The sequence below is a fragment of the Hemicordylus capensis genome, chromosome 5 (genome assembly GCF_027244095.1).
Source record: "Hemicordylus capensis ecotype Gifberg chromosome 5, rHemCap1.1.pri, whole genome shotgun sequence".
Classification (NCBI taxonomy): Eukaryota; Metazoa; Chordata; class Lepidosauria; order Squamata; family Cordylidae; genus Hemicordylus; species Hemicordylus capensis.
Window position 1 is genome coordinate 126400892 of NC_069661.1, and position 26555 is coordinate 126427446.

General features: G+C 43.4%; 1 protein-coding gene across 3 annotated transcripts in view; it reads left to right on the forward strand.

Moving 5' to 3' along the window:
- The window catches only part of PRMT8 (protein arginine methyltransferase 8), a 424784-nt gene that overhangs the window by 66012 nt on the left and 332217 nt on the right, over nt 1–26555 (forward strand). For all 3 annotated transcript variants that reach the window (XM_053256302.1, XM_053256301.1, XM_053256300.1), the window contains exon 2: nt 17824–17933. In XM_053256302.1, coding sequence (XP_053112277.1) covers nt 17892–17933 — 42 coding nt within the window. In that variant the 5' untranslated portion in view covers nt 17824–17891. The remainder of the gene's footprint in view (nt 1–17823; nt 17934–26555) is intronic.

Consider the following 26555-nt stretch of genomic DNA (forward strand, 5'->3'; position numbering starts at 1 on the left):
TGAGGTTTGATGTATGTTTAAATAATGTTTAGTGCTATCTGGTTGTTTGGGTTTGGAATGTTATCTAGGCAAGAAGGGGTAAAAGCCCATACTAAGGGTTTAGCAGAGAAAAGCCCAACAGCCAAGACTGGGAAACCTCCAGTGGAAACAGAGGGAGTGAGTTTTCAAATGTTCCACTGGAAAGCAGTTAAGAATTAATTTGCTGAAATTTCAGTTGGAACTGAAGGTTTATAGTGTAAAAGTGTCTGAGGGACAGCCTAGGGGAAACGCCGAGGGGAAAGTATTGCCCTGTATGTAACACAAGTTTAAAGGAGACCAGCTGTAAGAGCTGTGTAGAGAAACAGTTTAAAAAGCAAGATTCTTATAAAAGTTGTATATGTCTGAATGGTATGGAAATACAGGTGGCCCTCATTATTCATGGGGATTCCATTCTTGCCTATAGGCATGAATACAGAAACCATAAATAACGATGGTGTGTGTGGGGGAGCATAAATAAGAGAAAGAAACAATGGCAGCTGCTGGTTTCTTGGACTGGGGGGGGGGCGGTGCTAGGCAGGGCAGGTGATGGTTGGAGCCACAGGTAGTGGGAGGTGGCGGCAACTGTCAGCAGCTCCGGAGGTGGAGCCAGGACTAGGTAGGTGCCTTAGCAATAACTGGCAAAGCGCAGATTTGTAGCTAATCAGTGTGATCAAAATACAAACACATGCACACAAATCTCAATTGCTAATCAGCAAATTATACAGAGAAATATGGAAAACACCAGTTGCTTTATAGAGCTTAATAGGTCTATAGTAGTATGTTGATTTGTATCTAAAAATATAAGAACAGCCCTGTTGGATCAGGACCAAGGCCTATCTAGTCCAGCATCCTGTTTCACAAAGTGGCCCACCAGATGCCTCTGAGAAGCCCACAGGCAACAGGTAAGGGCATGCCCTCTCTCCTGCCGTTGCTCCTCTGCAACTGGTATTCCAAGACATCTTGCCTCTGAGGCTGGAGGTGGTCTATAGCCACCAGACTAGTAGCCATTGGTAGACCTGTCCAGTATTCTCTCTCATTTCCCCGCCGTCTGTGTGTGGAATGAGTTTTGTTCTAGGCAGCAGTATCAAGGCAGTGAGTGCACACATGAATTCAGAGTGGGGCCTTCCAGATTCAATCTAAGCGGGATCTAAAATTAACTGAGCGGACCCCAAAAAACATGTGAGCATGAGCACACATGCACTCACGCCTTAGAGGGAACACTGGACCTGTCCTCCATGAATTTGTCTAAGCCCCTTTTAAAGCCACCCAAGCTAGTGGCCATCACCACATCCAGTGGCAGAGAATTCCACAGATTAATTATGAGCTGTGTGAAAAAGTACTTCCTTTTGTCAGTCTTAAATTTTCCGGCCTTCCGTTTCTTGGGATGACCCCTAGTTCTTGTGCTGAGAGAGGGAGAACATGGCCGGCTCAAACATGACAGGTTCAAACACAAGCACACAAAGAGAGGAAAGGAACTGTACAGGCCACAAGTAGGCACAGACCAGCTACAAAAGGCTGCTTCTGTGGAGAGTAAATGCATTCTGAAGTCATCAGGCAGCTCTGTCTGCCTGCTTATTTCAAAAATGAATACACTAACACTAATAACCAACAACAACAATCAGAAAGAATTCTGAGCCAGAGTGGTACAGTGGTTAGTGTGCTGGACTAGACTGGGGAAATCCAAATTATTTCTTGTTTACACAGTCAGACAGGTGTTATTGACTGGTTTGTTCTATCCAGACATCGAGTCCTTCCCAAGTACCTGGGATGGCTGAATTTTATCATCAATACTGTTGGTTATTATAGATATCGTCGCAAAATATAGGCTGCTCCCAGTAAAGTTGCTTTTTGTAATTGGCTGATGTGATTTCTGTGGCCCCTATGATGTTGAGGTGCTCTTCAAGTTGTTTTGGAATTGCACCTAGAGCACCAGTTACCACTGGGATTATTTTGGTCTTTTTCTGCCACAGCCTTTCAATTTCAATTTGTAGATCTTTGTATTTTGTGATTTTTTCTATTTCTTTTTCTTCTATTATGCTATCCCCTGGTATTGCTATGTCGATTATTTTCACTTGTTTTTCTTTCTTCTCGACTACAGTTATATCTAGTGTATTGTGTGGCAGATGTTTGTCTGTTTGTAGTCGGAAGTCCCATAATATTTTTGCATCTTCATTTTCGACAACTTTTTCAACTGTATGGTCCCACCAATTTTTGGCTACAGGTAGCTTGTATTTTTTGCAGATGTTCCAGTGTATCATCCCTGCTACCTTGTCATACCTTTGTTTGTAGTCAGTCTGTGCAGTCTTTTTACAACAGCTGATTAGGTGGTCCACTGTTTCATCTGCATCTTTACAAAGCCAGCACTTGATGTTTGTTGTTGACTTTTCTACTTTTGCTCTTATTGCATTTGTTCTTAGTGCCTGTTCTTGTGCAGCCAGTATTAAACCCTCTGTTTCTTTCTTCAAGCTGCCATTCTTAAGCCATTGCCAGGTCTTGGTGATGTCTGATTTTCCACTTATATTGTGCAAATATTGACCATGCAGGGACTTATTTTTCCATTGTTCTGCTCAGTTCTTGACTTGTTCTTCCTTGTAGGCCTGCTTCCTTTATTGGTGTTGAATAGTTTCTTGTTATTGACCATTTGAAGTGCATCTTCTTCACTGTCCTTGATATATTCTTCAAGGCCTCTTTTCTCCTCCTCTACTGTTTGATGGACTTGTAGCATTCCTCTTCCACCTGAGCTGCGAGGGAGGTAGAGCCTATCTACATCACTGCTGGGGTGCAGACCATGATTGATGGTCATGATTTTCCTGGTCTTACGATCTAGCGTCTCTAGCTCTGCCTGGGTCCAGTCTATTATTCCTGCAGTGTATCTGATAACAGGTATAGACCAGGTGTTTATGGCTTGTATGGTGTTCCCGCCATTGAGTTTGGGCTTTAGGATTTTTCTAACTCTCCTGATGTATTCACTTCCAATTTTTCTTTTAACGTCAGTGTGTGCAATGTTATCAGCCTGGAGAATGCCCAAGTATTGTAATGTTCTTTCTCTTCCAGGTTCTTGATGTTGCTTCCATTGAGTAGTTCTATTCCTTCTCTTTTTATTTTTCCTTTGTTCATTATTAATGCAGCACACTTGTCTAGTCCAAACTCCCTTGCTATATCGCTACTGAATATACGGACAGTGTTTAGCAGTGATTCGATTTCTGACCGGGACTTTCCATACAACTTCAGAACGTCCATGTACAGCAGATGGTTGATTTGACTTGATGTTTTAGATGTTTGGTATCCAAGTCCTGTTTTGTTTAGTATTTGTGAAAGTGGAGTCATGGCGATTATAAACAACAGAGGGGATAGTGAGTCCCCTTGGAAAATGCCTCTTCTAATGCTAACCTGTCCAAGTGTCTCACCATTGATTGTTAACTGTGTACTCCACATGCTCATTGCTTTTTAAAATAAATATCTGAATGTTTTTGCTGACACCAGTTGTTTCTAAACATTTTAGTATCCATGTGTGAGGCAATGAATCAAAGGGTTTCTTGTAGTCAATCCATGCAACACTTAGATGTGTTTTTCTTCTCTTGCAATTTTCTAAAATCATTTTGTCAATCAGCAACTGGTCTTTTGTGCCTCTGGTGTTTGGGCAATTTCCTTTCTGTTCAACTGGAAGCCGTTTGTTAGTTAATAAGTGTTGCATCACTTCATCTGCTTTTATTCCAATTAATAATTTGAACATGGTTGGCAGGCAGGTTATCGGTCTATTATTACTTGGAACTGCACCTTTTGCTGGGTCTTTCATTATGAAATGAGTTTCCCCAGTTGTTAGCCATTGTTCAGTATCACCTCCTTGCAAAATGTGATTGAACTGTTTTGATAGTTGTTTATGAAGGCTTGTTAGGTGTTTAAGCCAAAAGCCATGCAGTTCATCGTTGCCTGGAGCAGTCCAATTTTTAATTTTCTTTGCTCTTTCACTTATTAATTCTGGTGTTATGATTAGATCTTGCATTTGTTGATTACATTTTTTGACCTCTTTCATCCAGCCTGCTTTTTTATTATAATCTATTGGATTGTCCCATAATTTCCCCCAGAATTGCACTGTTTCTTCTTTACTTGTTGTTTCTATGTTTCTTGCAGTTTCTCCTTCTATGCTTTGGTAGAAACGTCTCTGATTCGACTGGAATTGGAGATTCTGCCTGTGTTGTGTAATTCTGGCTTCGTATCTGCTAATCTTTGACATTGCTGTTATTTGCTGCTTTATTATTTCCAAGACATCTCTAATTTTCCTTGAATCTAGGTGGTATTATTATTATTACTAGTGTTCTGAAGCCCGTTATAATAACGGGCGCTAGCCTTTTCCTCTCCCCTTTACTGTTTTTTTTTTTTTTAAATGCAGCCTCCGCCGCTGCCTCTGAAGTCCCACCCTCCCTCCCTCCCAGCTTCCAAAACCACCTTACCCTGTCCCGTTACAGTTGTGCAAAGAAAGTCCAAAATTGAGGAGGGAGAAAGGAGCTCTCAAGCAGTGCTCCTCCCTCTGCAAAGGCTCTGCCCGAACTGGCGCTTGGGACTGAAAGGACGCCTCTTGCGTCCTTTCGGCCCCAAGCGCCAGTTCGGGCAGAGCCTTTGAAGAGGAAGGAGCACTGCTTGAGAGCTCCCCTCTCCCTCCTAAATTTAGGACTTTCTTTGTTCAACTGTAATGGGACAGGGTAAGGTGGTTTTGGAAGCTGGGAGGGAGGGAGGGTGGGATTTCGGAGGCAGCGGCGGAGGCTGTATTTTTGCTTTTCTGTTTACTTCGGCCTTCGCTCGGCCCCCGGTCCCGGCCTCCGTCTCCCTGCGGCGGTCTGGGCCTCCGCCGCCATTCCCCCTCCCGCCACCCACCGCGGCCCGTGTCTCCGGCCGGGGCGGCCACCCAGGGCTCCGGCGGGCCCGCCACCCACCGCCGCGGCGGCCCGCGGCTCCAGCGGGCCCGCCACCCGCCGCCGCCCGCAGCTCTGGCCAGGTCCTCCGCTCCCTGGGGCCTCTCCCTTGTCGCCGCGGGTGTCCTCTGGGCAAGGCGGCGGCGGCGGCCAGTGTTCGCCGGCGCCGCTCACCCTGCTTTTTCGGGGCGGCCGCTTCTGGCCGCCCAAGATGGCCACCGGGTGCCGGCCGTCGTGTCTCCCTTGCCCTGTTCTGCGCCTGCGCTTTGCGCAGGCGCAGAACAGGCCAGGGAGGCACGAACACATGCCTTGGTGTCCGTCCACGGACGGACACCAAGGCTTTTATTAGAGAGGATTATTATTAATTCAATTTCTATACCGCCCTTCCAAAAATGGCTCAGGGCGGTTGAAAATTCAAATCCCCATTCAGCCATGAAACACTGGGTGACTCTGGAACAGTCACTCTCAGCATAACCTTCCTCATAGGGCTGTTTGTTGGGAAGATAAATGTAACCGTGTGCACGTGGGCTTCCTGGAGGAAGCACAGGCTATACTTGTAAAATTATATAAATCTATATAAGCTACAGGTAAAGCAGAGACCAGCTACAAAAGTGGGGAACAAATGCATTCTGGAGTTACAAGGGCAACTTTGACTGCTTATTTAAAATGCATAAATAAATAACAGAAAAATCTAATTCGAGGTGCTGAAACAATTCAAGTTTGAGTTCCCCTGGCCGAAACATTTCGGCAGGGGCAGTGTTCCCTCTAACAGGTATTCCTAGATGTTGTTGACTACAACTCTCATAATCCCCAGTCAAAGGATATTGCAACTGGGGATGCTGGGAGTTTTAGTCAGCAACATCTGGGAATCACTGTTAGAGGGAAGACGGTGGGCGGCGGGGGTGGGGGGGCTAGTGGGTGCTTTAAATGGAGGAAGCAGATCCTACCTGCCCCTCCATTGTGCCACTGCCACAGCACACTGCCAATCATTCTCACCGCCCTGTTCTTAGCAGCAATGCCGTGCAGAAGCTTCCTGTCTGGGAGCAGGAAGTTCCCTGTTCTCAGCATCCTGCCACCACTCTCATGTAAATGGCACCTGCATGTGCACAGATGCCATTTTGAGTGTTCAGAAATGTTGCTGAACACTCAAGATGCCGTCTGCGTGTTGACAAGCCCTGCCTCTTGCGGGCGCACCCCCCTTGAAGTTATTCGGGTTGGAGGGTAGTTGTGCTCTACCCGGTGCTGTTGAGGGATAGTTTGTATCAAGATACAGCTTCCTCTCAGTCCACCTGTCTGCCTTTTCCTTGTATGGCACCTGCTGCTGCTGAGATGAATGTTACCACTTCAGTCGCACAAAGCCAGTGGTCTGAAGGAGACAAATTTCCCCCTGGCCCTGCCCTTGAGAACCCCCACCCCTGACTTGTGTCCCGTATTTGGGCAACAGAATGTTGGCGATTCTACACCACACCCACACTGAAAGCCATTTCTGCAAATTATCTGAAAAGCAGTTTAGAGCAGAAATCCATGCATATGCCCTAAAAGAACTTTCTGGTTTCTTATGCCAGTTTCTTATCTATTTAGTCCAGTCTTACAGTTTGCTGTTCCTTCCAATGTTTTATGGCATGCCATTTTGGGAATGGGCCATAATGCTTTGCATATAGATCAGAGAGCAAGGAAGAGAAAGCAGAGGTTACATTCATCCCCTCCAAACAGACTCAAACAAAAAAGACAGCAAAAGATCAGACTTACCAACAGCCAGCCAGTCTGCCTTTTCTCTGGCCAAAATGGTGATTAGATTCTGAGTAGTGTTTTATAGCTGCTTCATACACACAATGAAATCTTAAGTAGATTTAACTAAACGCTTTTTCAGCAACAACTCCTTTTTCTCCTTCCTTTCCCCTCCCCTTTCCTCTTGACTCCTTCTCCATACTCTCTACAGGACCCCACTTGGGTCAAATGTCCAAACAAATAAATTGCAAAATATTACTGAATAGAATACAAGTAGTTGAAGAAAATGACTTCCCCACCCACTGGGCACTCTGATTGGTTGCCAGAGGAGGCAATCATCATGGTGTCTTCTTATTGGTGCTCCGGGTGTTTTAAGCTCAACCCACCTTCTGAAAAAGGCAAGCTTTGTAATTGGTTCCTGGCTCATTAATATTCAAATCTGAACAACTCTGTATGTTCCTATTGGTTTTTGCAACATTGTGGTACCATAGTCCACCCTATTTAAACACTGGGGCCAGACTGCAGGTAGGGAAGAGGCACAGACAGGGAGGCAGTCAGAGAAATGGCTATAGAAGACAGACAGAGGAGGTAAAATAGCTGACAAATATTTTCTTAGGTAAGAGCCATCATTGGAAATAAAGTACCTTGCTCTCCAGGTCTCCAACAATTCCCCCCAAACCCCCATTTCCTTCAATTTTAGCAAAATATTATGGGATTTTCTTGTTTTAAGAGCCACAAAATAGCTCTGCACTGCCTCCAGACCAGAAATAACACCAGAAATGACTCTGGAAGTCATTTTGGGTGGCCCTGAAACTGCAGATAGGCAAAAATAGCCTATTTTTGCACCATGGATATGGAAATCAGGTCTCTACGACCTCACCGCAGATACATGAAAACGTGAATGCTGGAAGTACAGATAACGAGGGCCACCTGTGTTCTGTAACAGCCAAAACAACAGATTTGTAACCATACAAGCCAGCAACCCTACTTTTCAATAGAGAACAAAGCTAACATCAGAACTTATAATTAATAAACTTCTATTTTATTCATCTCCAAAAAATCTGTGAGTAACACTGTCTGTACCTCCAATGCCTACACCACCACGTTACCTCAGCAGAAGACTTTTGCGTACGTAGATTCTGAGCTCCTGTATATCAGGGATGTCCAAGTGTCAGGAACCCACCCTGATGCCCCTCCCAAGTCCAGGAAGGGGATTTGTTTAAGGATTTTTTATATCAATTGGTTCTCCACGTTCATGGAATTTAATAAGTTATGTCTTTCGCTGCCACCATATGATTGTCTATTACCCTGCTCTCAATAAATAACTTCTTGGTCACATAGTCTCGGGAGTGCAGGATAGGCATATATGTTCAGTGTATCAAAAAAGAAACAAAGCTTAAAGTGTAAAAACAAATAAGATCAAGTTTATTATTTACAAACAATGGGGCGAGGGAGATCTCTGCAAAGCTGGGAACATAAATTTCACTACAATGTTGCCAAAATAAGTCGTCAGACTCAACACAGAGTGTTGACCTTTCTAAAGCCAGAGTTTCTGTTCTCCAGTACTACTGAGTACCTCTTCAACTCCTAACTGCCCCTTACTGCCATTATTTAAATCACTCTCTGAACATTCCATATATGGTTCCCCTGACAACTTCTGCTTTCTGACTCTCTTCTCTCTCTCCAGCACTCTGCACGTACAGTATGTTTCTTCACACCAAGTTTTTTTAATAGTGGACCACATGATCAGAAATCCACATGTGAACATAAGAACAGCCCTGCTGGATCAGGCTCAAGGCCCTTCTAGTCAGCATCCTGTTTCACACAGTGGTCCACCAGATGCCTCAGGGAAGCTGTAATGTACAACTCAGAAGTTTGTGGAATATAGGCCTGGAATATAGGCCTGTGTCTGATTTCATTTTATATTAAGAAATGAAATCACACCTGAACTCTGGGTGAACTGCCTGCTCTGCCTCTGGGTGAACTGCCTGCTCTGTGAAGGGAGAGGCATTCCAGCATTGCATTGTGAACTGGATACTTAAGAAAACACAAAGGGCCGGGCCTGAGCTATATCAATATGCTAAAATGCAACTGACCACCAGATAATGTCTGTGGAAAAGGCCAGGGGCTGAACTCCTCTTTTCTGTTGCAAGAAATCTATGTTAATCATTGTCAATGATGGCTCTGCTATGCCCAAAGGGGATCATTCAGTTGCTGTCTATAGAAATTCCACCCTAGGAGAACACCTGTAGATCTAGTCTTTTTACTAAAGACTTGTTCCCCCCCCCCCCTCCACTTCCTAAGCGCACAGTTTACAGAAGATGAGATTCAGATTTCTCTGAATCTGGCCAATATCCCGAATAATTAAAAGACATTGTCCAGAAGGTAGCAGCAAGTTGTCACCTTTTTGACGACCCAGGAAAAGATGAGATTTGAATAGATTCTTTGAATAGATCAAAGGAAAATATACTATAAAGAATGAGGCTACTAGACAGAGAGTCAGCAGTTCTTATGTCTACGGGCAATCCTGCTCACACAAGCCATCCCAGAGTTTGCTGCTAAGCCGCAGGGCAACAAGCAGGAACTCTGTCCATGGACAGGAACTTTCTGTGACTTCTACTGCATAGTGAGAAGTCAAGACTAGCCATGGTGCTCTGGCTCTCAGCCATGATCTGAGCAACTGCAAATGCTCCTGTCTCCTGCCAAAGGCCTCGCTCCTTCAGCTGAAAGATCCTGCGCTCTCAAGTCTCTTCCTGGTAAATATGCTGCCTCTACAAGCCTGGAATTCCTTCATCCCTTCCCCTTCTCCCTTCCCCTCGTCCCCCTACTAATTCCTGAATCTTCCCCAAACCATGCCAGCCCTCAGTCTACCCCCCCCCTTTCCTGCCTGTATCTGAATTGTATTAGGCTTTAGGAAGATTTAATGCACACACATATGTTAGTTAGGCACATTACACTACACCTTGAATCGGAAACATGCTCTTAATGTGGATTATTTTATCCTGATGAGCAACTCTTTATAATATAGCCCATTGAACTTTCTGAGTGTGTCTCTCTCTATCTCTGTTTGCGTGCCCAGATCCTACATGGTCACCATCTCCAAGAACCAACTCAGTTTGTGTATGATGTGACTTTGCCTCTTTCCCTCTGAGCATGTACAGAGTGCGAAACCAGGTATAGTTCACAACAAAGCCCACAGGCAAGAGCTAAGGGCATGTCCTCTCTCCTGGTGTTGCTCCCCTGCAACTAGTATTGAGAGGTATTGTCCTCTGAGGCTGGAGGTGTGTGGGCCACATGATGTTCTTCTTGATAACAATAGTGAAGTATAGCCTGTAAGCTATTCAAAAATATAGATTTTTAGCAATAACACAAAAGCAGTTCAGAAAACAGCTTCATCAACTTTATTCATACAAATGTGCAGTCATAGGCCTAGTGCTAGTCATTGATTGATTTTTATCAATTCAGTGAGAATACTGATATTTAACAGACTTAATTATACCTGGGAATTGTGGGGTATATTTAGTCAGGGCACATCTCAATTCTGACTCCGGATTTACATCACTGATTATGGCTCTCAGTTTCAATTTCAGCAGTTTTATGAAAGAGAATGTACTTTCACAGAATCAGGTGGACCCAAACATTGCCCAGAGTTTGGCCACATAGCCAGAAATGTCAGGATAGATCTGGGATTCATATACTCATCTCCAAAATTCCACAGATACTGTGTGGTCTTGATGGGTATAGTTTGCTTTCAGCTCAATCAGTTCCTCTTGAAACAGAGCCACACTGATAAGGCAGATGCTTGATAAAGTTAAAAAACCAACCAACACCACAAAACAGTCTAACATAGATTGCATGACATTATTTAAGGGCAATTACGATTCCAATTCCAATTACTCTTCCAAAGTTTTACTTACAAATACAATTATAATTAGTTGGTCACAATAATCTCAAATTACAAACAAATTCAAATTACAAGTGCACATGTGCTAGCTAATTAGGTTAAAAAATTGCTAAAAATCTCAGGTGGATCACACCCTGGGGTCAGTTTGCCTTTGGCCTCTGGGCTGCATGTTGGACACCCTTGCTGTATATTCATACTGAGATTTTAAATAATGGCAGCAGTATAAAGGACACAGGAATAAAAATTATAAAATTTAATAAATTCAAATAAGTGCATTCTATAAACCCCCTTCATGACAGCAACAGAGGAATGTGTGAGATCTCGCTGTAACACCTGTTGTCTCAAGCATGGATAATTTGATAGTCTATGTCAGCCAGTGTGTTTTACAAAAGGATTTTTAGTTTGTCTTGCTAGCCTGGAGAACAGTCAGTTCACACACACACACACGCCCCTCACAGGCCTCAACATCATTGCACAGGTCTGAGTGATCTACTAATTCCTGAGGCGTGGAGAACCCAGTGATAGCAGAATATGTATCTTTTGGTGAGATAGAATTGCTAAGGAGCAAAGTCATCGCCAAACTTCCTGGGAAAGCTGATGCTGAAGTCACCAGCCTCATGCCCTTTGTAAACAGCAGCCATCTATCCTTTCCCTAAGGCAGATCTTCCACCACTTGTACGGCATTTCAGCAAATCTAATTACTGACATTTAGCAGAGGTCCTCAATTTATTCTAACAGCAAGAGAGAGCCAGAATAATTTTTACAGAGTAGAATACTACTTAAATATGTGTCCATCTTACGGAAATAAGCTCTTTCAAAGGACTATCTAGTTCAAGAGGACACATTCCTCATAGATAGACTGACATAGCTGAGGCTGCAATGCACTACTCTGAACTGAACAAAGCCTCTCCACTGAACAAAGATACAGCTCCCCCAAGTGTCTTGGGAACGATGGTCTCATTCTCAGGGAGGTGGCCAACCTGTGTCTGGCCTGTCCCACTTCCAACAGCAAGTTATGGAAGGTACAGCAAGTTAAAGTGAAAACCCTGGAAGAAGGAATGCAAGAAGGAAGCAACTCACAAGCCAGCAAAACTCCTCACAATACAATCATGTCAATGGGACGTCTATTAATTGTGAGTAAGGCCTGTTGTGTGGCTTTCAATAGGAACTTTGGCAGATTGTGCTTTGTGTCTTTTGTTCAGCTATGTTCTTCATGCTCCTGATTCTCCTACTTTCTGCCACAGATTCCCTTTTCAATTTGTTCTGCCTTCTGTCCAATAACATTCTCCTTTTCTCTAGCATTTTATTTAACTAATTCTTAGATGGAAAAATCACTTTATGTAATAGTTCCCTTACAGAGCAGGAGTGTTCTCCATTTCCCCACTTCATTTCCATTAATAGTGAAGAAGGGCATTGCATGAAGAGAGAGAGAGCAGCAACAATTGCTGAAGATATTAGCTTGGCCTTGAAATAAAAGCTGGTTATTGTTCATGGCAGCCAGGAGGTACAGAATGTTAATGCTTCTGCCTCCTTCCTTTTCTTATAGATGAGGCCCACATCCCAGATTGTTCTCTGATACTCAGTGAGATATTTTATGCCTCCCATAGGTATTTGCTGGATTCCTGTCCTTCTGTAAATGCAGTTCCTCTCCAGTGGCCTTGAAAGCACTTCAAGAGGGGTTGCAGGAGGGAATGATCATGGCTCTCTGATTGGATGCATGTCAGGGGCCTCTGGGGTCTTCTTTCTTTGAGCCAAATGACCTAAAGTTAGCCAGCCCTGGGAAGCCTCAAATTATATGCCCTCCTCATCTGTAAATGTTAGCATACAGTAATTATCATATTCAATTATGGGAGTCTGAGACTTGCTCCCCCTGTGCCAAACTAGAAGAGAGTCCTGGTTTCCTTTCCTTTCCTTTCCTTTCCTCAGATTTCTTCATATCAAGCACCATTCTTTCCCCCCGAGGTTCTTCCCCAGATTAGCACCATCCTGGAGAAGACCCTGACCCCAATGGGAAGGCCTCTGACAAAACCATTTCCCATCTCATGGCAAGACCCATCAGCCTAGCAGAGGCTCACCCAGTTGCCAGTGCTGACCATCAAACTGCTGGGACCCTCCAAGCCAGAGCCAATACAATGCTCCTTGACACAGCCACCACAGCCATCGCTACCGTGCTCCCTGCTGAAGCCACCAGCCTCACACCCTTGGGTGGCCATATCACCTTCCTCAAGGGTTGTGGTTTCGGGTGCAGGCAGTCTGCAAACTAACTGATCTTCTGGTGGCAAATCCTTGGGAGCGAAGCAGCAGCAGGCAGGGGCAAAGCCACCATTGCGCAAACAGGTTCAAAGAACCTGGGCTGTGCCTCTCAGGGGCTGCGCCTCATGCCCCAGCCACGCCCTCTGCATCACACCTCAGACACAGGGGGCAAAGTTTTGCTCGCAAATGGGGCTGCAGACTCAGGGGGCGTGGCTGGGGGGGCAGCGGCGGCGGGCAGAACAGGGGCTGCCACTGGCCTCTCTATGTGCCTGTCTGCAGGAACATTTCTGTTAGGTCTCTCCTCCTTTGCCCTGCTGACAGTTCTTGTCCATTGAGCCTACTGTTCCAAAACTTTAAGGGCCATTGATGACACTCAAAATTGAACACTAATATTCTAATCCTTTCTTATCTATCCCTCTAATATCAACAAACAATAGAATTGGATCAAGTCATGTCTTCCTGGCTTGCCTGGAAGTGTATCTAATCTCCAAACAATTATCCAATATTTTAATAGAACAGCTTTTGAGGAATAGAGCAAATATAGTATTTAGTTTTATTGAAGAAGATGACTGGTGCATCATGGCTTATGTAATGGCTTTAATGCAGCACTCCAGTGAGAAAAGGAATGTGCAATGTGAAATCTGTGCAGCGACTATAATTCTGCAGGAACGTATGGATTAGATTCAGTGAAGAAAAAGTCAGTAGCATTTAGCATATACATTGAAATAAGCTTTATCTAAGGTGAAGGGGTTTCTAAAATTAGTGGGATCACCCTCAGTCTTTACCTCAGGCAGCATCTAACACTGTTCCTTCCTATGCATGATTATATTTTATTCTTCCATTTCTATATCACTTAAAAAATATGTGTTGTTCAAGATATGCATGCAAATGCTGAAAGTTAGGGATTAGTTTTAGAATAGGCAAGTAGTAGGCTTGCAGAACTGAAAAGACTTCTGAAAGAATAATAGGCTGCCTGAGGAACTTGTGGCTATTTTTACCTGGGACAGTGCAGTTGGGACTGAGTATTGTGGGCTAAAACAGAATAGGCCAATAGTGGTCCTTGAGAATGTGGGCTGCAAGGGGAAGGTAAGCAGTAAGAGGGCTGGGGACTAAGTGCAATCACCTGCCTAGGAACATAGGAAGCTACCATATACTGAGTCAGACCATTGGTCTATCTAGCTCAGTATTGTCTTCACAGACTGGCAACGGCTTCTCCAAGGTTGCAGGCAGGAATCTCCCTCAGCCCTATCTTGGAGATGCCAAAGAGGGAACTTGGAACCTAGGTTCTCTTCCCAGAGGGGCTCCATCCCCTAAGGGGAATATCTTACAGTGCCCACACTTCTAGTCTCCCTTTCATATGCAACCAGGATGGACCCTGCTTAGCTAAGGGGACAAGTCATGCACCAGCTCTCCTCACTTTCCTCTCTTCAAGGAATGACTGTAGTACAGAATGGCATCTGGTACTGAGGGTTGAAATCCACTCGGCAAGCAGTTTAAAACTTCTTGAAAATGTTCATCACAAATTTGAGCACCTTTCTCAGTGCCACTGGAAGAGCTGATTTATTTTAAACCTAGGTGCCTTGAATGGCTCTTGAACAATCTGATGGAGCACCAGACTGTGGAACTCTTCTCAGCACTCAGGCATTTAAGTTATCTTGGATAAACTGGGATCCTATAATGTTTCACATAACAAGATGCACATGTAATTATGTTGACTTAAACTGTGCATATAGTGGCTGTCATGATGTGCAGCCATACAGCAATGGAAGGAGGACTGCAGGAAGCTTTCAGTAACCCTGCATTGAGGGCTTCTCGGACCAACATGGAGGAGAAGGGGGAAGCAATTTCTGCATCTCCCCTCACTGCAAAAGACTTTTCCACTTGTATAATCCTGTTTCTGAGGCCTGCTTGGCCTTCTGCTCAAGATGCCTTCAGCACAGGGATGCTGAAGGCCTCCTTTGGACCCGCAACCCTTCTTCCACTGCTGTATGATTGCACATAATGCAAGCTACCGACACTAGGATGACTCTTTGTCCAAATATATGTCAGCATAGAGCATGACTTTGACTAAGGTGTGGTGTGTCGTAAACTGTTGCCCCCATCTGTCTACCTACTATCTCCAGTAAAAACTCGATCTGTTTATGCAGTAAAATATGTAACTCTCTCCATGAATAACTTAGAATAAGCTTACCGAAGTTTCTTTTTATCTCGTGGATGATCCTTCTGCTTGTGCTTTCTTGGAATGGAACCCTAAAACAGCTTTTAAGCAAAGCAGATGCCTGGTTTTCCAAGCACAGAAAAGGTATTTGTTCAGGTCTAATAGCTTGCAGCTTACGGCCAATAACAATTAAAAATGCAAAAAAAAAAAAAAAAAAAGTGGGGGGGAGAAAGAAAGAAAAGAAAAGCTTGCAGCTTACTTACTGTGCAAGAGAATGTAGGCGGCTTGAGTACTGCCTGCAGCCCTGCACACTTTTAAGCACTGCCAATAGATCTGTTCCACAGGGCAGCAGTGTTCTGTCATAAGATCTCCATGCACACAGTTAAGTGTATCTATCCTATACAGGACCTATCCACACCCGGCGGGGTTGGACAATGAGAAGGCTCCCAGGAGATACCTGCACAACCCACTCCGAGGCTCCTCTCTGGGAACCTTTTGTATCCCCAGCTTTTCTATATGGACCAAATGGCAAGAGCTCAGAGGATAAGGGAACTGAAGATGTACTGGGTCCAGAAGAGCCGCCACCCCCAGCTTGCCCTGAAGTCTCCACCCTCCGGTTTGGAAGAGGATTTTGAACTTTCTCCAGAGAAAATTGCCCCAGCTCCGTAGGAGTCTGTGATTAAGATATAGGGCTTGGCCGTTTAACTAGCCATTGTCTCTGGGAGTGTGGGCAGAGCCTAGGGCTATACCCAGCAGCAGGGCTGTATAAAAGCTTAGTCTGCAGTAAGCAGCTGCTGAAGCAACATTGTTGCAAAGGCCCCCTGTCTGTTGTACCTGCTTATCTTGATTCCTGGTTCCTGATCTTTGGCTTCCCCTGACTATGCTCTTCCCTTGCACTTCTGTACTTCCTCATATGGACTTCTGGCCCCTGATTCTTGGCTCCCTCTGACTACACTCTTCACTTTCTCCTGACCTTCAACCTCCTGCTCTGTTGATTATACCTATATCTCTTCCTGAGTGATTCATTGGACTACAGACCCTTGCCCTCTGCAGAATATGATAGTGTGATGTGACACCTATTGGAAATAATGGGTGTTGTGTTGTGCAACTGTAGTGCAGCCCCATTGGCAGTGCTTACACATGCACACAGGTATGGGCAGTGCTCAAGCTGCCCATGTTCCTTTGTGCTGTATCTATGCCAGCATGCTGGCAATTTCTGTGTATGCAGGAGGTACATTGAAGCTGACACTTCATAGATAGGCTATTCTAGATGGCCTAAGATGCTTTTGAATCATAGTAGCATAGAATTTTAGAACTGGAAGGAAACTTGGAAGTCTTCTAGTCTAACCTAATGCTCAGTGCCGGGCGCAGAGGGAGACCAATGGCGGCCTGGGTTCAGCCCACTGTGGCAGCCTCCTAGCCCCACCCCCTTCATCAGACATCAGCGTCTGATGTCAGACGCATGGAGTGAAGATTAGCTACGCCCACCCATTGTGTCTGACAACAGATGCAGGGGGAGTAGTTTAGCTTGCAAATAGGGCCATGTGGCCCCGTTTGCGAGCTAAATCAGCCAGCGCCAGGTTCGCAGCGTGGCTGGGAATGGCTCTTCCTGCTTTTAAAGGCAGGGAGATCTGCTCTGGCTGTGCTGCCAATGTGGCGCTGGCCAATTTTTCTCACAAATGGGGCTGTGCAGCCCTGTTTGCAAGTTAATCTACGCCCCCACATCTGATGTCAGATGCAGGGGGCATGGCTGGGGCGCGACATGTGGCCCCTGATGGGCATGGCCTGGGTTCTTTGAACCTGTTTGTGCAATGGTGGTTCCGCCCCTGCTCAATGCAGATAACTGCTGCAGCATCCCTGGCACATGGCCATCCAGTCTCCATTTGAAAACCTCCAGCAAAGGAGAGCTCATCACTGTACAAGACTGTTCAACAATACAATAATATAATTTTAGAGTCGGAAGGGACTACTTTTGTGCTTCTTGGTCTTCAGTAGCAGACATCTCAACAAAACCAGGGTTTGTTGTACTGAACCTGTCTCAGCTTCAGTGATTGTCAGTTGTTTTGGGGCTTGGTTTGCTGGTTGTCTAAATAAAGGCCTAACCTGGGAATCAGGAGACAGTAGGCAATCTTTCCACCACTATGAATCTGCCCAAGAGTTTCACTTGAACACTGAAATCTCTCTCCCCCTGCAATCACAGACGTGGCAGGTGAGGGCAAGATAAGTGGCCTTCTCATTTGTGACACCAAGGTTGTGGAATACTCTTCCAAGTGGCACGCCTGGTCCCACATTGCCCACTTTCAGGCAGGCATTGGAGATGGTTTTTGTGTTCCCACAAGGGCCTTTTAAAAGACTTGGTTTCTCTTAATCTCAGCCCTACCTGGAAATGCTGCCAGGGTTTGAACCTGGGACCTTTTGCATGCAAAGCAGGGGCTCTGCCACTGAGTAATGTCCCTATTCCCATTCTGCACTGTTTCCCATTTGTATCAGGGATGTTCTTGATGCTGTGCAAAAATGACATCTGCAGAAGGAGCTTAGAAGATCAGTCACTGATTAAACATGTTTTTCCTTCTCCAGATAACTAGGAAATTCTAACACTACAGTTCTTACAAATGATTGTTTGAGCAGCACCTCTTAAGCCTCACAAGTTGTGCACTAAGCCAGCACAACATTTGGCGAAATTAATTGCTTTTAATATTTCCAGTTGCATTTGTTCTAGACCTTCTACGGCCACTCTTGATAGACAAGAATGACAGAGGGAGGGGAAAAGCATTATTGGTGGGGTTTGTTTGTTTTTTTAACCAAAAAGGTTAAAGGTTAACCAAAAATGATTGTGTTATTTTGCTTTTTAGGAACATGTAGTGATGAACTTGAGCAATCAACTGCTAATTTTGCCTATGCGTATCTTGCAACTTCCGGTATGCTTCCCCAGAGAAGAGAACAGAGAATGAAGGACAGAACTGTGAGTAATCTTTGGAACTTTGATTTCACAGCAGCCCTGGTTCAAGTGTGCTTTTAATGCAGAGAGGAAACCTAATTTTTAAAAGCCTTATGTACTATGGCAGATAAAATGCAACTGCCACTCTGTGTTGGTTCATTCCTGTGCATATCTGAAAGATTTCAAGCTAATTATGGCCAATTGTTATTTTCATGTGCACATTTAAAGAGCCAGAGGAGATGCTACACCTGAGAATTGCTACGTGTTTAGTTTCTCCTGCTGCCTATAAATAAAATTTAAATGCAGCTAGCAAAAAATGGGCCTGTTACTTATATGTGAATAACACATCTATAAAAATCCATGATAACTACGAATGTTTTTATTTGATGGTCTCCCAAGGTTTGAAGTGAGTTTCAGATCTTGTGTTATTCATCCCTGACTATTGGCTTTGCTACTGTGGCTGTGGATTATGGAAGTCATAGTCCAACAACAGCTGGAAGACTGAAGTTGTGCAGCTGTGCTCTAACCACTACACCACACTGTTTTATGTGCAGATGTGTGAAGCATAACAGAAGAAGGCTGATGATATAACCAGACATACATTCACATCAAGATTGCTTTTTTTTTTTTTGCAGTAATATATCAATGCACATGTACTAACTGATAAACTGTAGGAAGGGGTGGATCTACCATTGTCTCCTGCCTGCCTGCCCACCTACCTCCATAGCTGCCCACTTGCCTCTCCCATTGCTGTCGGCAGCAAAGAGCTGGTGTGCGGGCTAATGATGTCACTACTCGACTAACATGCCAGCTCTTTGCTGCTGGTAGTCAGGGACAGATAAAGGAGTGGTCGGGCAGGTGGAGTGGCAGAGGTAGGAGCTGCCAAAAAATAAATAAAAATCTAGCCACAGGCTGGCACCCACATTGCCCTGTTAGTCGGTATAGTGGATTAAAGCCTTTGTCTCAGAGCAAGGTCACGTGAGGGAAAGAGATGCTGAATCATCCCTGCTTAAGCTGCCTGGCTAGGCTTCTCTTAAAACTATTCTGTATTATTGATAGGTTCAAAATACTGCCACTGCCACCCCTCTTATCGACAGAGCGTGAACTTCTCTGGGCTTGGGGTGGAATCCCAGGGAAAACTATTTTGTTATTGGATAAGGACAAAAATCTTCCATGTGCAAGCCTACATGTGGTGAGAAAACTGATAGCTGCTGAAGGTTTGAGGATATGCTTGCACCAGAGGAAACCCCTCTTAGCACCCCCCTTTTCCTGAGTTAAAAATCAACTCAGAGAGGCTTGTAAAAAGAAAGAGCGCTTCCATCTGAGGCTTTCTCAGCTTTTAAATACAGTTAAACATACTTACTAAGTTACAAAAATAAGTTGTCTTAATGGATGCTTAAATGTTTATAGAGACTTTGGCAATGCCCTAGGTAGGATGGGCATTGGCTAGTGTTTCTTATTTTAATTATGTTACATGTAAACAATAATAGAACAATATCAGGAATATGCAAAAGCACACACACCAAAGAAATAGAAATTCTAACGCAAACTCATACTAAACCACTTTCTTCTGCCCTAAACTTCCGAAGCCACTAGCCTTGGCTTCCTTTTCCCATGAACTCACCAAACTCTGGTTAAGAATCAAGCCCCTGCAGTTCTATCTTCCAAGGGCTGCAGTCATCCTCCTGCAGCCAACCTCCATGGCCACATGTCCTTCTATGCACCTCCTGCCTAGCTTCTTCTCTCACAAATAACTCTCTTCTTCCTGGCAACAGCTCTCTAGGTCCCACCCACCTGGTGTGCTGATTGGCTGAGCCCTGGCGTTTACCATCCTATCAATCATGAGAGGATTCACTTCTGGTTAACTCTTTAGACGGAGGGGAGTCTGATCACTACAGTGGGGGAAGGCATAAATTCATTGAAGGAACTGAAAACTGTGACAAAGGGCACATGTGCAACGCTCTCTACAAAATTCATAAATACATACATGGAACAATGGAGGATTTCTAATGCATTGATTCCATGTTGGAAACCAAACCAAGTAATTTGGAAGTCTAAACTCCAGGAAGAAATTGGAGATGAGAGTTTTGGGAGCATTGCTACACAGAAGCCTTTGTGTGTCTCTCTGACTTGTATGTTCTTTCTACCCATTTCTTTTTGAGGAGGAAGAATCCTGGGAATTGGGTCAACACAATTATTGGTGAGCTTCTGGATGACACATCATCTTATATATGTGGGTTGTGCTTGTACTGCCTTATCCTCCACCCTAGCCCTTAGTATGCAAATGAAAAAGGACATTTACAATCCTATCACATACAGATTAGCAGGCACTACATCTTGAATCCTTCATTTTTTGAAATGTCCAATTTCAGAACACTTCAATTAAAATAAATATCTAATTATTTAGCATCATGAAACCTCAGAGGAAATAAACTTGTGTTTTTTTCTCAACTTCCTTGGTATGGAAATTGGGTAATATCAGCCTGTGCCATGAGACTTTCCAGCTAGTAAAAATATTAAATAAAAGATGAGCTAGTACAAACAGCTAGACAGCAGACATATGAGGAGCAGAAAACTGTCGTATGTCATGCTGCAGGAAACGGATTTTATCTTGTGAGAGAATGAGTCGTATGAAGGCTTGCATACAAGACTTGAATAAGTAACTAAATAATAGTACTTTAGACAATAGTTTGGTGATAAGGATGACTGGGCATGGAATTGCAGGATAGAATGGAACTGAAAATTTAGCTTAGCATTTGGCAAGTGCCCTTCATTAGAAACATAGGAAGCTGTCTTATACCGTGTCAGACCATTGGTTCATTTAGCTCAGCATTAGCTACACTAACTGACAGCAGCTTTCCAAGGTTTCAGGCTCAGGTGTCTCCCAGCCCTACCTGGAGATTAACCTGGGATCTTCTGATTGCAAGTAGATGCTCTACCATTGAGTTATGGCCCCATCCCCTAAGGGGAATATCTTCAAGCAGATAGTGTTCACATGTAGTCACCTATCCAAATGCACACCAGAATGGACCCTTCTTAGCAAAGAGGACCATTCATGCTTCCTACCACAAAACCAGCTCTCCTCCTTTGAGACTGGATCCTCCATAATTAAATGGAGCCCTGCTGACTTGGCAAAGAGGCACCTTTTTGATGTGGTGATTCTCTTTATTTAGCAGGGGGAGAGTAATTGGCCCTATCCACCCCCAGCACAGTACCTCCAGTGACTGTTGCTGGTGTCTATCTTATGTTTCTTTTTAGATTGTGAGCCCTTCGGGGACAGGGATCCATCTTATTTATTTGTTTCTCTGTGTATACCGCCCTGAGCCATTTTTGGAAGGGTAGTGTAGAAATCAGTCAATCAAACAAACAAATGTATGTTTCCAGTGGACTGATTGATGTTAACTAAACCATTGATAAGCAACATAAGATCACTGTTTTCTCTTCTAAAACCTCTTCTCCTTTCACAGGAATTTGCTGCCAGCCGGTAATTTTTTTTTTTAATTCTATTGCAATCACCTCCCCACTTTCCGAAGCTCTTATTTGCCTCATGGGGTGGGGGGACAAATATATCATACATGTACCTAAATGTTTCCCTCCATGGTGTAGGGCTCCATATATCTTCATTTCCCCTAGACATGAGAAAGAGGAATGCCCCTTGAGGAAATGCAATCAGCCAGGTCTACTGGTTCCCTTGGGCAAGGGCTACCATTAAAAAAGAAAGAAAGCTGACAGGTAGAACTGGCCACCTTTATGCTAATAGCCAGGGCTATCCTAACACAGGTGGTCATGTATACTGACTGCTCTCAGGAGGCTGTAGTCAGAGGTGGGCAAACCTGGCCCTCCAGCACCAGTTGAACTGCAACATCATCTAAATAAATTACTTCCCACAGCACATGTGTAGAATGTCTTTTTTTCTTTGATCTTTTTGACCTTTGATAAAAAATGCAGTGGGCTAAAGAAAGGAACTGTCTTAATGTTGTTTCAGTTAAAGGTTTAACTACCAAATTATGCTTACCCAGTTTAACTACCAAATTATGAACTGTCATAATTCCATTCCTACTTGATCAGTAAACCAGAGCTGCTGTGCTGAAGCAAATCTAATCCACAGGAAAATATGCATGGGCATATTTGTAGTTCTGTTTTAACCTAGGTTCAGAGTAATATTATCACCACTATCAGTTGACTTAAAATTAATATAAACATTAACATTAATATAAACACTTGCATGTCTGTTGTGTCTCTGAAAACCAAACTTTTAGCTGGGATGATGAGTGGGTTATGACCTGAAAATATTGCCTATCCCTGATTTAATGAACTGCCATGTGTTTTTTATTTAAAATAAAAATTCTGTATACCCTTCACCAAAACTGAGTTCAGTCATCACAGCACCAATGGTATCTTCATTTTATTGCTGAACATCACAATTTACATTGTTCCTACAAATACTTTAAGAAGGATCTGCCAATTGCTTTGTAAACCAAATGTTGCTGATGTCTGATTTGAGAATGTATTTACTATCTTTCATAGAAGCAGTTTCAATTTTTTTAAAATTTTAAAGTAAAAACTAACTTTTATGGTTATATAGAATTGCGCCCACCTCAAACACCACCACCACCACCACCAATTTAAATTACATGTATACTCATGAATTTTAAAAAAAAATAGTTTGGTGCTAGTGACTGATATTATGTGCAGTGCCCTGCTAATCTAAGAGCTGCGTGTGCATGCGGGTTCCATGTGACTCAACAGTCCATCCTCAATGCTAGCAAAGGTGGAGAGGCTCTGCAGTTACTAAGGATTGCCTCCTCAATGTCGCAACAATTCTCCCACTATTCCCAGTGGGCAAAGTATTGCTACAGTGATGACACAATCCTTAGTAACCATGGAGCCTCTCCACCTTTGCTAGCAGTGTGAACAGACTCTTGAGTCACACGGAATAGTGCAGCCCCATTCATGGATCGGTGGGGCACTCACTGTGCAGAATGTAAGTCACCATTTCCTTTAGCTGATCCACCTTCAGTCGTATTTAGCACCTCCAATGCTGCTTCTCCCTTCTTCCTGGATTACTCACAGGGATGATCCCAACAAATCAGGGATCATGCAATCAATGGAATAACAGAGAAAGCCAGAATGCCAATCAGTTGAGTTAACAACATAAATGAGTAAGTAAACATTTTTGCAAGGAATGGTGAAAAATTGTCCCTAAAGGAAGACGTTTTTGGCTTTGCCCAAAATGGTTGTAAAAAACTGAGTAGTTTTGGGTCAGCTATACCTTTGATAAGATATTTGCTTAGACTCTGCCCCCATAGCTTCTGTATAAATTGCCATTTGCCAGAGTTCTCTTTTTTTGTTTCCTGTTTGTGTAGTGGATCATCTAAGCTCTTCAAAGAAGAAATTGTTTCTTAAAGTTGGTTTGGAAAAATCAATGAAAATTTACTACAGTGTCTTAAATTATAAGATAATTAGGAAATGAAAAGAATAATATTGCAGAGTAGCACACTGAAATAAATGATCAAACATGAAAGGAATTGCCTTTGTGGGTGGCATTAACATTTCAAATGACATTTGATTTGAATTATAATTTCAAATGATTCTTTCGTGTGAATTAAAGCTGATTTTTAAAAATTATTCTAGGATCAAAAACCTTTTCAGTTTAGGAGAAGTGTTAAGGCAATTGCAAATTAACTTATGTAGCAAAACCTAAGGAAATTGTAAGTTAAGGTACCTGACTTAACTTCCAAAGAAGTTCTACAGTCTCACATATTGTGCTCAGAGCTTTGTACTTGCTTACAATGCAGCCTGGTGAAACAATTAAGTCAGGGATCAGGGTTACGTTAAAAAAAAAGATGTATACAATTAAATTTTAAATGCTTATTTCTGATTCCCCTGTGTCTGCAGGATATACTGCAGGGTGCAATCTCATGAAATAAAAATAACACCAGCAAAGTATATTTCAAGCACTATCTCAACATCAGATTTGCAGATTTACTCTCACTTGTACATTCAAAATGTTAATTTTAGACAGAGTCAATCAGTTTAAAAATCAGTAGGCCAAGTGACCTACTTCTTTCTTTTGCGTGTCGCTTCATGATGATATAGATACCTCAATGTCCACCTGTCACCATTCATGTGTCCCTTCTGATTCCCCATTCCACATAATTCCTCACACATTAGTTCATAGTCTGTCCTAAAATTGTACTGGGCACAGAATGTAGTTCATTGTCTAGTGCTGGGGGAGGGGGATAAAGATGATAGAGTGTGGCTTATGACAACCCTAGAATATAATTTCATGTTTTTATGCAGGACTGTTAATGGAATGAACATGGCAGAAGTCTCAAAAGATATGTAAAGCTGATCACTAGATGTAATGAGCCAAGTCAAGGAGAGGAGGGCTGGTCTTGTGGTAGCAAGCACAGCGTGTCCCCTTAGCTAAGCAGGGTCCACCCTGGTTTCATTTGAATGGGAGACTACATGTGAGCACTGTAAGATATTCCCCTCAGGGGATGGAACTGCCGCTCTAGGAAAAGCAGAAGGTTTCAAGTTCCCTTGCTGGCATCTCCAAGATAGAGCTGAGAGAGAGTCCTGCCTGCAATCTTGGAGAAGCCGCTGCCAGTCTGTGTAGACAATACTGAGCTAGATGGAACAATGGTCTGACTCAGTATATGGCAGCTGCCAATGTTTCTAAGCCAGAAACTGCAAATCAAGTGAAATCATGGTATATCTATCCCACTCACTCTTCCTCTTTTCTTCACGTACAGACACAAATACACACAGCAGCACATTACATGCAAAGATGCAGAAGTATACAGGAGCATGCCACATGCAAACAAATGCAGCAACATGCCACTCACACAACTACCTACACCAAACACATACAACCACATTTTATATTCCGTTATGTGCAGCAACACTTCACATGCCTCATTGCTGAGCCATGCAGGAGCATGTCACACATGAAAACACAGAACAGCACACCACATGCAAACACCACATGCAAGCTCACAGGGCAAAATGCACATGTAAACCCACACAGCAACCTGTCAGACACAAACATATTCAGGAACATGCAGGAGCACACCATAAGCAAACACATTTAGGAGAACATAACATGCAAACATGTTTAGAGAGCTGGTCTTGTGGTAGCAAGCATGTATTGTCCCCTTTGCTAAGCAAAATCTGCCCTGGCTTGCATTTGGATGGGAGACATGTGTGATTGCTCTAAGATATTCCCCTCAGGGGATGGGACCACTCTGGGTAGCTGGATACTTGCAGGCAGAAGGTTCCAAGTTCCCTTCTTGACATCTCCAAGATAGGGCTGAGAGAGACTCCTGACTGCAACCTTGGAGAAGCTGCTGCCAGTCTGTGCAGACAATACACAATGATGGACCAATGGTCTGACTCAGCAGACGGCAGCTTCCTATGTTCCTAGAGCAAAGTGTCAGAAATACACAAAGGGCATGAAACAACATGCTACTTGCAAAACATGCAGCAGCACATCATACACAAACCCACTGAGGGGAAGCAGCTCTTCTTCTCACATCTTCAAGCACACATTTGCTGAGACATGCTCACTCACGGATATTTTTCTGGCAAGCAAATTCCACCAAAGCAGCTTCATACAGCCAGACACGAGTTGCAATATTTGCCCTAAGTTAAATGGTTTACTTAAAATGAGAACTTTTGAAATCTCATCACTTTAGGAATAAATGATAAATTTTCATGAGACCACAGAAACTAGTCCATGGCAATAACCTTGTCTTTTTCTTATGATCTAAATTCACAAGTAGAAATGAAATATCTGTTTTTGGCAGACACAAAAAAGTTGCAAATGTGCAATTCTGTTCAATGCAAAACAGCCTTCAACCACTGTAACAGCTATTGTTCAGGAATTTTTGTCTGACATTGCATCAGATCGCACCCTTCATGGATTAGATTCCTCATGCAAAATTTCTTACTAATTAGGACAAATTGTCTTGATTCTTGATCAATATAATTTTAAGGTTGTGTTGTATTATAAAGAGAGACTGCTCAAACAACTATTCACTTTAACTGCTCCCATGGGCTATATAATTAATTTGTTGGCCTGTATAAGGGGGAGGTGAAGTGTTTTAAAATTAAAACTAGCCTAAATCTGTAATACAGGTGTAAATTTGAGGAGTCTGTGCTATGATTAGTAGTGAAATGAGATCAGAATTTCTTTACTGCCCACCCAGGGTTTCTATCAACAGCTTGGCTGTCATATAACAAATGCAACAGTTGATGAAAATATGATATTCCCTTTATGGATGTTTTACAGAGTATTTCTCTTGAAGTGAATAGCATTGTTTGAACAGGCCTTTCCAATTAGCTCCATGCAGCCCTAAATAGACTTTAAACCCGCTTCCAGTTCATAGTCACATATGGTTTTAATAACTACGAGAATCATCCCTCCCAATCACCGATCCGTGCATCAGTGGGGTTTGTGCCTCAGCTATTCCAGATGTTGTGAAAGAGAAGGAAGGAAGAATAGAAGTAGGGAAAGAATGTAATGTAATATGGAGTAAGGCTTTCTATGTCACTAAAATCTCATTCATGCCAAAGATAAACATCAATTATCAGTAGCGATGGGCAAACATCTTTGGGCTTAATTCAGAATTAGGCCCTGCT